We start from the raw sequence: 13,210 nt of genomic DNA on the forward strand, positions 1-13,210 counted from the left end.
CGGTAGAGAAACAGAACTGTCCCATCACCCCAAGACACTTCTCTCCCTTACGGTCACACCCTCCTTCTACCCTAACTCCTGGCAATGAACTGTTTTTTGGTTGATTTGTCTGTAAACAACATTGAATGGTTGTTCGCATTTGTCAGTTTCAATCTACTGCGCTTGATCTCTCGATCAAAACTCTCAAGATCCAAACTCTTTTCCCACTTTTATTTCCACACACGGGGGAGGAAGGAATCAATGTCTGCGAAGTGCTTAATGTGGGTTGGTACTGTGAAAGGTCCTTTCATGGATTTTATTCCATTTCACCTAACTGTTCTGGAAGGCAGTGAGTGATAGGTTACCATTTGCAGTTGGGGCTTGAAAAGGTAAATGATTCACCAGGTTCTCAACCAGTCTGTATGCCGAGAAGCTGGGGCAGCCCCATGTTGGTTTGGTTTCCGCCACACTGGCCTGGCATGTGGGCCCATGGTCCAGGGGCTATGGGCCTGCTTAAAAAGGCCTGATAAAAAATGGCTAAAGTCACTCAGCTGCTGGTGTTAGGTGAAACAGGGCCAGGACTTTGCTCCAGTTCACCTGTCTCGATTCTGGAAGGTCAGACCTTACAGCCTTTATTATTACCTTTTTTTTTTTTTTTTGGCCCAGGTTGGAGTGCAGTGGCGCAATCTCAGCTCACTGCAACCTCTGCCTCCTGGGTTTAAGCAATTCTCCTGTCTTAGCCTCCTGAGTAGCTGGGATTACAGGGATGTGCCATTACTCTGGCTAGTTTTTTATTTTCAGTAGAGACGAGATTTCTCCATGTTGTCAGGCTGGTCTCGAACTCCCAACCTCAGGTGATCCGTCCGCCTCAGCCTCCCAAAGTGCTGGGATTATAGGTGTGAGACACTGCACCAAGCCTATTATTACTATTTTTAAAGTAGATACAGACTCTGGAAAATACCCTGAAGCTTAAATGTGTACAAGTCATTAGAATCCAAGAGACAGGCCCATTTTAGGAAACAGCATGATGAAAGCCCCTCTGATCTGTATTCAGATCTTCTCATCAGCTTTGTGCAAACCAAACATTCTGCAAACTGCATTTTATGTGTACTGCAAAACCAGAAAAAAAAACGCAGTGTTTCCTGTTCTGATATTCTATAGGAAGCAATGGGCACATACATAACTGGCACCTTAATAGATACTAATTCTCTTCTCTGCCTGAAAGCAGCTAATTAAATAAAGCGGAGCGGGGAGAGGGGGCTGCGGCTTACTTTCTCGTTTTTCTCTGCACCCATGCCAACAGGGCCTTGATGGCCTTCCTCTGGTCTTTCACTGATATGGCCACGCTCCTCTCTCTCTCTGTGGTGGGTGTGGGTGGGAAGGATGAGTCTGAGTCTGTGCCCCCTGAGCCGGGGGAGAGGCTGGAAGATGGAGAGTTTCTGCTGAGGTTGCCTGTGAGCTCCTTAATCTGGAAGGAAAATGGCATTTCAGACCCCGGCAACAGACCCGCCCTCCCAGCTAGCCCCTTGTCAGGCTGGTGGCCACATGACCATGGCTGGAGGGACCAGCCCATGCAGAATTGGTTCTCTGAATGCAGAGAAACCCTTTCGGATGGCTGTGGCAGGGGACAGGCAGTACTTGCGATGGCACGACCGTTTCATGTGGCTTGTGGTCCATGTAATTACACTCTACAGGGAGGACCATCTTTACCTGAAGTCTCTCCAGCTCCAGCCACCACTTCACACAAGGTCTTCCTGACCCGACCCCACCACCCCTTTCCTCTCACCACCCATCATTCCCAGACTTCACTGCGCTCTTGCAAGCCCCACTGCCTCTGCTCATCCTGCCCTTGCTGACTCAATGTCCCTTCCCTCCATCAGTGAACTCCTCTCTTGAAGACTTCCGTAAGATATGCAGAACCCGAGGCTCTACTCCAGAGCTACTGGAATCAGAATCTCTTTCAATACCACCCTCAGGCAATTCACACACACAGTAGGTTAAGTCTAACTTGGTTTGAAGGCTGAGTAGGAGGTCTAGTGCATTCCTATCCTACTCATCCTTCAAAACCCAGCTCGGCTGTCACTTTTTCCAGGAAGATTTCCTCACTCCACTCTCCAGTCTTTTAACACATCTTTAGGATGTTTCCAGAATCTGAGGAAGTCTAATAACAGGTAGCAGTAATTGAAGCATATATATAACACATGGCGGCGGCTTCTTTTTTTTTTTTTTTTTTTTTTTTTTTTTTGTGACAGGATCTCATTCTGTCACCCAGGCTGGAGTACGGGGGCAAGATCATGTCTCAATACAGCCTTAAACTCTCAGGCTCAAGCAATCCTCCAACCTCAGCCTTCTAAGTAGCTGGGACTACAGGCACACACCTATATGCCCAGCTAATTTTGTTTATTTTTTTTTATTGAGATGGGGTCTTGCTGTTTCCAGGGCTGATGTCAAACTCCTGGGCTCAAGTGACCCTGCTGCCACGGCCTCTCAAAGTTCTGGGATCACAGGTATGAGCCACTGTGCCCAGCCCACATAGCTTCTTTTGATGCTCACTGCACATTACGACCACTGCTCCAATTTCACAGACATGGAAACTGAAACAGACTTTTTTTTTTTTTTAAAAAGTTCAGGGTTCACCCAAAACAGGAACAATTGTCTCCAGACCTTGTTTGTTCTCATACTTCTCTGAAATGCAGGCATTAAGCCAAACTCCCAAGTAAATCATGTCGGTGTGGATCACTTTCACTCTTGGGAGGGTGATCAAACAGCGAACCATGAGTTTCTATTGCTAAAGAGAGTGGGCTTTAGAAAATGAGATACCAGCTCTCTCCTCCCGACAGGTCAATGAACTGGAGCACAATTTAAAATGACATCTTCCTGCTCCAGCCACAGATCCAGTTCTTCCTCTATGAAATGTGCATTTCCAATTAGAGGCTGAAGTTGCAAAGAATGGAACAATAAGATCTCGCCTGCTAGCCTTCTTCCTGAGGCATCTTTAGTGCAAGCTCTTTCATCGTCTCTAAGGAGCACTGAGTGATTATAGGAAAGTAACTCTACCAAGTTCCATTTTTGGTCAGGAGTATTTCTCCAGTTCTTGTGACACTTTAGAAAAAAAGTTATGTTTTGAAGTAAATATCTAACCCTTCCAGTACCAAGAGGATGGATATTCTCTTCTAGAGAACTCACACCACTTTTAAAATCACAGGGACTCAAACACTTCAGCAACCAGATTCTTTCAGTGCTTTTTCAGTGAGTAGAAAACGTAAAACCTGCCATAAACTAAACCTCACTGCCTCCCCTGATCTGGCCCCACTCTCTTCGGCCACTGCTCAGCAGACACAAGATCATGACCGTGTGTTGTGGAAAGGAAATGATCTTACCTGGAAGAAGAGGATTATGTTCCATATCAGCCCAAGAACCAAAGAAGGGTTGCCATCTGCTATTTCTGCTGCATCGATGCTAACCAGTTTAACCTGGAGGGAAGGAAGTTATGAACTTAAAGGGGGGTGTCCAGGGAAGATAACCCATGTTATTTTCTGGTTCTCTCTCTCTCTCTCTCTCTCTCTCTCTCTCTCTCTCTCTCTGTGTGTGTGTGTGTGTGTGTGTGTGTGTGTGTGTGTGTTTTCATGAGCCTGTTTTTCTTACTTACCCTGCCATTCTCAGGGACACTCAGCATGCAAAAGTGTATTTAATTAACACATACATAGCACTTGCACTTACCATGTGCAGTCTCTATTCTAAACTCCTTACAAATATTTACTCAGTTTATACTCACAATAACCCTATCATGTAGGTGTATTAGTCCGTTCTCATGTTGCTGAAAAGATACTACCTGAGACTGGGTAATTTATAAAGGAAAGGGGTTTAATGGACTCACAGTTCCATATGTCTGGGGAGGTCTCACAATCATGGTGGAGGGTGAAGGGGAAGCAAGGCACATCTTACATGGTGGCAGGCAAGAGAACATGTGCAGGGGAACTCCCTTTTATAAAACCATCAGATCCCGGGAGACTTATTCACTATCATGAGAACAGCACAGGAAGGACCTGCTCCCATGATTCAAATTACCTCCCACCAGGTCCTTCCCATGACACATGGGAATTATGGGAGCTACAATTCAAAATGAGATTTGGGTGGGGACACAGCCAAACCATATCAGTGGCTACTTCTATTGACCCTCCAGTTCAGGTGAGGAAATTTCAGAGAGGTTAAATATAACATGCCCAGTGCCACCCAGCTGGTAAGGTTTCAGTCATTCTTTTCCAAGAGAGATTGGAAAATGCCCAGTAGGTCTGTCTGCTACACAAACACCACCACACCTGGATTTAGCATGTCCTTGAAATAAGCACAGAGCACCGACATCAGCAATCATGCATGGACTGTGGTTGGATGAGTTCACTGCTAATTAGAAATCGTGTGCTGGGATAAGGTTTATACCCAGGGTTTCTGCACCATTAGAAAATATCCCACTGATTAGTTAAAATGAGCCTCTTGTAGAAACCCTTAGGGTCTTATCCATGTATTTAACTATGTTGTGACCACAGAATGACGCTCTTGGTAAATCCCTAAGGCCAACCTGGCATCTGGACAGCAGCATCTGCATCATGTGGGCCCCCCATGTTAGAAATGCACATTCTCCCCTATACCTACAGAATCAGACACTGTGGGTGAGCCCAGCAATCTGCCTTTTAACAAATGTGCCAGTTGATTCTGGTGCATGCTCGGGTTTGAGGATCACTGCCCTAAGTCAGCAGTTCATTCCACAAACAAAATCTCAGTACTGGACACAGATCGGGGCTCCGCAGACCTCTCCGAAAAGGGCCAGAGAGGAAATATTTAAGGCTTTGCAGGCCACACTGGTGTCTGTCACATTTTTTTTCTTCTTTCTTAACAACGCTTAATAAAGCAAAAATCATTCTTCAGGAGGAGGAGAGGAGAGATAAAGTCAGGATACACCATCAGATCCACACTGCAAAATTCTGCCTGGTAGACTCGGAAAAGAGAACTTGAAGAGAGCACCTCACACGAAAACTTTTTCTTGCTCCTCTGTTTCTTTCCCCGCTCTCTTCCCCTCATGGCTTTTTAAACTGTCTGGCATGGGTCTCTGATCCTATCAGTTCATCCTGGGTTTCTGACACATCAATCAGTTAGGCCTGGGCTTGCCTAATCGAGGGAGACTCCTGGGTTCCCTGGCTGCAGTCTGTTTTGAGGGTGGATGCCAGGAATATAATTCAGACAACACAGGTTCATCACTGGCAGGCTGGAGGCCAGGAAGGAAGCTGTCAATCCTGCGAATAACACGGTCAACCAAATTCAGGTTCAATACTGCGTCTGCATTCACCACAAGCGCACATCCTGCAAGACGGATCACGCACGAGAACTCGCCTGCCTGTCTCCTAAGCCACTGCTCTGACAGCACCTTCTGTTTCTGTGGCTTACTGAGCACATTCCAGTCCAGGGGAATCAAAGACGCTAGTCAACTTGACCACCACGGCCTTCCCTCTCACTTGGAGGAAGCCCAAATGGCAAGTGACAGCTGTGGCCCTCTAAAATGAGTTTTCAAAGTGAGGAGACAGAGCTGCCTTGTAGGGGTGCCATAAGCACCATAGTGCACCATCCTAAGAGGGGAAGGGCAGGGCTGAGCAGGGAGCCGCTGGCTCTTGGGAGGGCCATGTAAAGAAAGCACCTTCCTGACCATGAGGTTCAGAGAACTGGGCTGAGGGAAGGTGGTAATTGCAGGTGGTCCAAGGCCGCAAGGAGTAGGTATTTCCAAAGACCGTGGCTTGGGTACCCAACCACCATTTTGTTTTTGGTGGTGAATAAAAAAGTTAACAGCTAGACTTCAGTCAAGAGCTTCAGGGACAATGTCTTCCTCCTCTTCTTCCTCCTAACTCAGCTGGTTTTGCCAGACTGAAAACAAGTGGACCACCTGGTTTATGGAAAGATCCCCTCTCCCTCTACAGGTGGGAGAAAGTGGGGTCACACTTAGTTATCACATCTTGGGTGATAACTCAACAGCCTGGTGAGTGACAATAGCCATCCTGAGAATGGAGGGTGCTTTTCACAGGTGAGTTTCTTTAGTGTTTACAATTACACCCATTTTAGAGATGAGGAAGTTCAGGCTCAGAAAAGCTGAGTAACTTGCATGTCACAGAGCTGGTCCTGTGGGGCAGCCCATCTCTGATGTGGGCATAAATACTGTGCTCTGTGGTATGTGATTGCAGAGGAGAGAGGGGAGGACACGGGCCAGTCACAGCACCTGACGTCATCTGAATCCTGGAGCGAAGAGGACCTGCTGCTGCCTGGCATCCACCACCCGGTTCTGGGCACTGCTTTGGCTCAGCAGAACCGTTTTAGCCTGTTGAGGACAGTGGGCCGAGACAATGAGACAAGAAGCGACCAGCGAGGGCCCACTGAGTACTTTGTGGATTCTGGGAATGGGATAGAGATCGCATCTGAAATGCTCCTTTCCACCTGGCTCACTCCCCCGGGCTTGCCTTCCCCCTGGGCCGTTCACTTGTCCTACCTGCCTGGCCAATGGGGCCCAATGGAGCACCAGGCTGACACAGGATGCCCACATTTGGAATATTTACCACTGCTTGAAAAAGCAGGGGGGATGGAGGCTTTAATGTTCATTGACTTTCAGGCAGCTACTGCGAGCAGTTTGGAAAATACGACAGATGGATGACAGGAGGCCAGGCCGCCCCAAGCCTCTGCACGGCACTTCCTCATTGCCACACCTGTTCGTGAGCCAGTCCCTCCCCAACTCAGCTGTTTGTTTTCACCTCTGAAGGATCGTCCCTCTTCTTCATGCCCCTGGTGCGACATGCAGCGTGCTGTCCATGTGAGGTCTCTTCCAGCTGACCCTAAGCATCTTGAAGGCACAGATGAGTCTCTAACATAGCTGTCTGTCCCCAGCGCTGAGCAGTCCCAGGCTCACAAATGACCCTTAGTAAATGTGACCCAAATCAGTTGCTGAAAGCAAACCTGTGATGCTGAAATGACCACAAAGCTGAGAGAGCGCCTCCTGCCGGTGGTGGTGGGCTGCCCTGAGGCTGCAGGGCTGGGGCAGTGGGGGCATGTCCCGCCGTCCCTTCAGGGGCCTCTGCGGTGGTCCTGGTGCCTGGCAAGGGTTCTGTCCCTGATTCCTTGGTTTTTCAAGTCATTCTGTGGCTACTCTGTATCTTTTTAGCAAATTCCTTTTCTGCTTAAATCAGCTGAGTTCAGCTTCTGTTACTCTGAGGAACCCCAAACGAATCCCACTTTATGATAAAATCTCAGTGTGTGTGCCAATGTGTTGGGCAAGCTGGGTTTTGTTTTAACACGGACTGATTGGTGAAACCTAATGAAAGAGGGGCGATGAAACTCCATCCCTGATGAGTCAACCCTTCCCATGCGTGAAGAACATGGGGCCAAGTTCCAGGCACAGGAAAAGCTCATCAGAGTCTAGAAAGTTACATCAAAAAAGGGAGAATTTTATAATTTTTTCCCCCCTGGCTCATTTAGCCTTCCTCTTCCCTTTTTCTCCCATATTCTAAGTTCTAAGAGAAAGTTTTACACTTGGACATGCTCGCCATACTCTTATTAAGGGAAATGAAGAAGAAAGCAGGATCAAAATTCTAAATACCTGAGAGCCAGTCAGCTGCTCTGCCTTTCTACAACTGAACATCCATCAGAGTTCTAATCTTGATGGATGCAAAGTGGGTGGGCATGGAGTCAGGGACTATGTTCCCAACGGAGGGGTCATCTAAGTGATGTCTGTGAAATTTAAGCTTAGTTGAATTTGACCATTTTAGCTCAGGTACACTTCTCTTGCGACCAGCACTGAACTTCAGATGACATCCTGTTCCTAACAGGACAAGCCTGTGTTAGCAGGATGCGCTTCAAACACTTACATTGCTATCTTCCAAGAACTTGAGTGCTTTCGCTATGTTGTTCAACCGAAAAATACGATGCGACGAACATTTGTATTCGTGCAGCTATAAAACAGAACAGAACAAACAAGCACATTGAACCCACGCAGGCACTCCACAATGCCCAGCGCTGCTGCTGCTGGGTGTGCTTTACTTTTTTTCAAGTGAGTTTCAAGACAAAGTTAGGCGCTCACAGCTAAAACCCACCTGGAATGCATCCAAAGCCAGGTACCTCTCAGGACGTACAAATGTGACATCAGAGAGCTTTCGAAGCATGGCCTTATTTACAGTACTTGGGATTTAACTCACTGAAGTTGGTGAGTGGGGGGAACTGAAGTGAGCTGACAAGGGACAAATTTGTCAAACTTTTTCTCCGGGACCCAGCTCCTGGCTTGTTAGATTCCTCCCTTCTCCTGAGACCCCCAGTCACATGTTCCCTTCGCTGAACTGCTGCTTTTGTTAGGGCAGGGAGCATGAGCTGTCAGCATCACCGCTCAGCTGCTAAATCACCCAGCCCGGGTCCTCCCCAGTGGCGGCAGATGTTCCTGTTTTCTAGCCAAGAGGTTTGTGGACAGTTATCCCAGGTCGAAAGAGAGAAAGAGAGAAAGATGTCTGCAGAAGCTAAAACTCTGACAACGTTAACTCTGCATACCAGGACTGCCATCACAGCCAACTTAACCCGAATCAAAGCACACTGACGCTCTTCCAGGTTGGGGGAAGATGGCATTTCAAGGCAAGCCAGTGGGTCAGTTCTACCAGCTGTGAAGTGCCAGGCCACGCTCATGGGGAAGTGCAGGCCTGTTCTTGGCTGGGCTCCAGAATCAAAGACTCCCCATGGAGGCCCACCAGGGACACAGCAGCTGGTGACCCAGGCTCTGGCAATAGAGTGGGGAGCCTGTGTTGCTGGGAGCACAAACAAGGGACCAGAAGGCACTTTTTCATGGAATCTTTTGGAGACCATGCTCATGGCACATCCCTCCAAGAAAGCACATCCTGTTGAGAATTCATCACGTAACATTGCATAGCCCTCTGTGAGTGCTGCTAATAAATTTTATCTCCTGTTTTTCCACTAGGAAAGCAAAGTGGGGGAGGGTTAAGAAGCCTGATAAGATACCAGCTACATTACATCTGAGAAGAAAAGCAGAGACTCTTGACTCTAGAGCTACAGTTAAGGACAGACCCAGGACACTCTGTGCTGGCTGAGCTGTGGTTTGGTAGAGGGGTGATCCCAGTGCTGCACCTCTGTGTTAGGCACGATGGGTTGCCAAGGCCAAATCAAACACTGGACTCCAGAGCAGGTTTTCACAGCCTTCACACTCCTGCATTCGGACTGGATCAGGTTGCCCCCTCATAGAACATTTCACCATGTGTGGGCGATGGCTGGCTGTCACACCCGGGGATGATGCTGGCATTTAGCAATTAGATACTAGATGTCCTGCAATGCACAGGACATCTTCCCACAACGAGATACCATCTGACCCAAATGTCAACAGTGCCAAGGCTGAAAAACCCACTGTCTGTGAAGAGGAGAAAAAGGGCCAATCTGCACACAGCAGATGCATGCAACATGGAGAAGTCTGGCTCATGTCCAAGGTGAAATGAATGTCAAGACCAGCTGGCTCAACTTCAGTCATACTTAAAAAGAATGTTCTAGAAGCCAGCAGATCTAGTTTTAGCCTTAGGGTAGTTAACAAAAGGACCTTCCCTTCCAATTTTTCCAGTTTTTAGTGATAATTCTAGTTTATATAATGGCTGGCTGGCTAAACTTTAACTGTTTAGTTCTAGTCTTAAGATTAGAACAACCTCACAGAAAAAACTGGGCATTTATTTACTAAAATACATTTACTTTTTTTTTTTTTTTTAAGGTACTAGTTTGTCCCATCTGATTATATGGCTTGTAGGCACCAATAAAAAAAAAAAAAGTCACTGCTTCAGAGTTTCTTGTCCAGGTGTGTGTGTGCACGCAGGTATATGTGTTGAAAAAAAAACAAAACAAACAAACAAAAAAAAAAACACCTCAGCAGTGTTTTCCTTTGCATTTTCCTTCTTTCTGACCCTTATGTGACATACGTACCAGATTCCGCCCAGACAGGACTTCTAACAAAGCCATTAGGATTTTGCCATCTTGTATATCGACGAATAAGTCTTTAACTTCTAGAGGTGGGTTGCACTTTGAAAGAGAAGAGAAGAAAGTAGCCAATTAGCAACCTGTGTGGTCCACAAAGCTATTTCAGAGATGCAGGTTTCTGCTCAAGAGGAAACTTCCACACACCCAGTTCTGTTTACAGGTAGAAAAGGCCATCCAAGGAGGTAGCAGGCCCCTCCTCCTGGAAGTGATGCCTGCCTGGCTAGCAGTGCACAGCCTCTTGGCAGGCAGGCTGCAGAGAAGACTCACCACCAGAGGGCTGATGAAACAAGTGACCCTAGGGGGCCCTTTAACCTAAGAGCTCAGACCCCAAGTTCAAATCACACCCACATGCTTAAGAGCAGAACGAAATGGCATGTCTTGACTGTATCTTTCCATAGAATAAAATAATTCTATTAGGATTTATGTGAAATTACCTAGTGCAGGCCCTTCATTTTATTTATTTATTTATTTATTGAGGCAAAGTCATGCTCTGTCACCCAGGCTGAAGTGCAATGGCACTAGCTTGACTCACTGCAACCTCCACCTCCTGGGTTTAAGCGATTCTCTTGCCTCAGCCTCCCGAGTAGCTGGGATTACAGGTGCCTGCCACCACACCCAGTTAATTTTTGTACTTTTAGTAAAGACGGGGTTTCACTGTGTTGGACAGGCTGGTCTTGAACTCCTGACCTCAGGTGATCCACCCCGCCCTGCCCTCCCAAAGCGCTGGGATGACAGACATGAGCCACCCTACCCAGCCGCCCTTCACTTTAGATTTGGGGAAACTGAGGCTCAAAGGGGGCAAATGATAGTTGCAGCATTTGGTCATTTGGTCAAGCTAGCTGTTCGGTATTGTCCTGTTTCCTGTATCAGGCCACAAGGGCCAAACACAAGCACACTCAAGATCCACATGGCAATGGCAAGACCCTGGGCCAGTTACAGTAGGGGTCTCCCATCTCCAAGACTGCTTCAGTCTTCAAAAGTGCGCCCTCCTGAGGTGCCCATCATTGTTTTACCAATATTTAGACCAAGTCTGGAGGTAGAGGAACCCTTAGCAGAGGAAGCCAGAAAGGGCGCTGGCGTGTGAGACCTGGCTGGGAGGGAGTACAGCTGGCTGGACACAGCTGGCCTGCCGAATGGCTCAATGGTTGGGTGAAGAGAAGGATCCTTTCCTCACCCCACATGCGGAGGCTTACTAGGAACTCAAAGGTTCAGAGGTCGATTTACATGGCCATGAATATGTTTAAGTGTATTTATATGTTCAGGTACAAAAGCAATACAAGCTCATTATTACAAAGCAAACTCATTAAAGTTATACCAAAAAAAAATTAAAAAGCTGCATGTTACCCCCTCTATTCCTCCACAAAATCCAGCTTCCTGAGATAAACCAACGACACTGCACCTCTCACATGAGCCAATGAGAAGCAAGGGAGTCAGACACACCTGAGTTCAAAGCCAAGCTCTACCTCAACAGCGACCTGGCCTTGGACACGTTCTTTAACCTCCCTGGGCCTAACCTGACCTTGCACACTTGCAAAGACAGTGTACTTGTCTGCAAGGGCAGGTGAGGAATCTGACCCTCCTCAGAGGGCTGGGCTGGAATGAAATGAGATCACGTAGGTGGGGAGGCTGGCACAGCACCCACCTGCCCAGCCCAGTCCCACCTGCTGACTGCTAAGTGGCTTCCTGCCTGCAGAGCCTTGGGATGCCCTCCTTAGGAAGACACGTCATTCAGAGGGTGTATGCCTTGTGGCCATCGGTGGAAGGGACATGTCCTCAGCTGGCTGCCCTTTCTCTCTGGTCCACTTACTGTCGGAAATAGTAGCTCAGGACCGCAAAGAAAAATTAGCACTGAGACAAAGAATTTTTTTAGCAATGCAGTTTTTACTTCCTGGACTGCAGGAAGGGTACCCTCGCTAGCCATCCTGCCACAAGAGTATAAAGAACAAAGGGATACACACAAATTTATCCCTTACGCATTTGGGGTCGTCCTTACTGCTGTGTCTGATCTCCGTTGGCTGGAGCCAGATCTCACAATCTAAACTAAAACCCGATTGGCTAACAACTTAAAACTTTTCTAAACAGGTAAGAGTGGAGAGCTGGGACATGCCTGTGAGCGCATTCAGCACAGATATGCTGGTGAAAGTACAAGGACATAGAATGTACTATGTGCCTGTAAGCATGGCATGTCTAACAGCTACATAGAATAGGGCTTAACAAAGAGTTATTAGCACACCTATTCTTTAACAAGAAAGGAAACTTTAAAGAGGAACTTTTTCTTCCCACACTCACTTTCTGGGTTCCCTGGGTCAGTAAACGGAAGCCCCAGTCAGTTCATGTAGACTACTTCCATCTCCCTGAGGAAAAAGGCAATTCCCTAAACAGGATCTGGAGTATGGAGGGGGGCCTGGGAGAGAAATAGCTAGAAGCCCCCTGGGCTTTCCTCTCTGAGCCTAGATCCGGAAGGGGTCTGCTGTCCAGGTGAACTGACACTGTGTGGTTCAACACGGTATCCACTAGAAGCTTGGCTGTACATGGCCGCGAGTCTGAGGAAATGGCTGGCACTTTTGGGTTAGATGCTCTAGGGCAGGGATTTGCAAACTGTGTTCCCCAGAACCTCAGGCTTCAGCAGAGTAGCTTTAGGACACCCTATGAGAGACAGTGGAGTGGAGGAGGAAGCTGACCCTACTGACCCCCTTTAATCAGAGAGGCACAGCTCTTACTGGCCTGTACAGACATCCCTCAGTATCTACATGGGATCAGTTCCAGGACTTTCCTCGGATACTAACATCTGCAGGTGCTCAAGTCCCTGATATACAATGGCACAATATTTGTATATAATCTATGCACATCCTCCCATATACTTAAAATCATCTCTAGATTACTGATAATACCTAATTCAGCGTAAATGCGATGTAAATAGTTGTTATACTGTATTGCGTAAGGAGTAATGACAAGAAGCAAATCTGTACATGTTCAGTGCAGATGCAGGGTTATTTTCTGAATTTTTTTTTTTTTTTTTGAGACGGAGTTTTGCTCTTGTTACCCAGGCTGGAGTGCAATGGCGCGATCTCGGCTCACCGCAACCTCCGCCTCCTGGGTTCGGGCAATTCTCCTGCCTCAGCCTCCTAAGTAGCTGAGATTACAGGCACGTGCCACCATGCCCAGCTAATTTTTTTTTTGTATTTTTAGT

General features: G+C 47.4%; 1 protein-coding gene across 2 annotated transcripts in view; it reads right to left on the reverse strand.

Annotated features, from left to right (window-relative positions):
• Positions 1-13,210, reverse strand: part of CLMN (calmin) — a 138,274-nt gene that overhangs the window by 31,016 nt on the left and 94,048 nt on the right. For both annotated transcript variants that reach the window (XM_039468703.2, XM_039468704.2), the window contains exons 3-6: positions 9,967-10,062; positions 7,875-7,958; positions 3,360-3,452; positions 1,251-1,447 (exon numbers count right to left, since the gene is read on the reverse strand). In XM_039468703.2, coding sequence (XP_039324637.1) covers positions 1,251-1,447; positions 3,360-3,452; positions 7,875-7,958; positions 9,967-10,062 — 470 coding nt within the window. The remainder of the gene's footprint in view (positions 1-1,250; positions 1,448-3,359; positions 3,453-7,874; positions 7,959-9,966; positions 10,063-13,210) is intronic.

Source organism: Saimiri boliviensis, chromosome 2 (genome assembly GCF_048565385.1).
Source record: "Saimiri boliviensis isolate mSaiBol1 chromosome 2, mSaiBol1.pri, whole genome shotgun sequence".
Lineage (NCBI taxonomy): Eukaryota > Metazoa > Chordata > Mammalia > Primates > Cebidae > Saimiri > Saimiri boliviensis.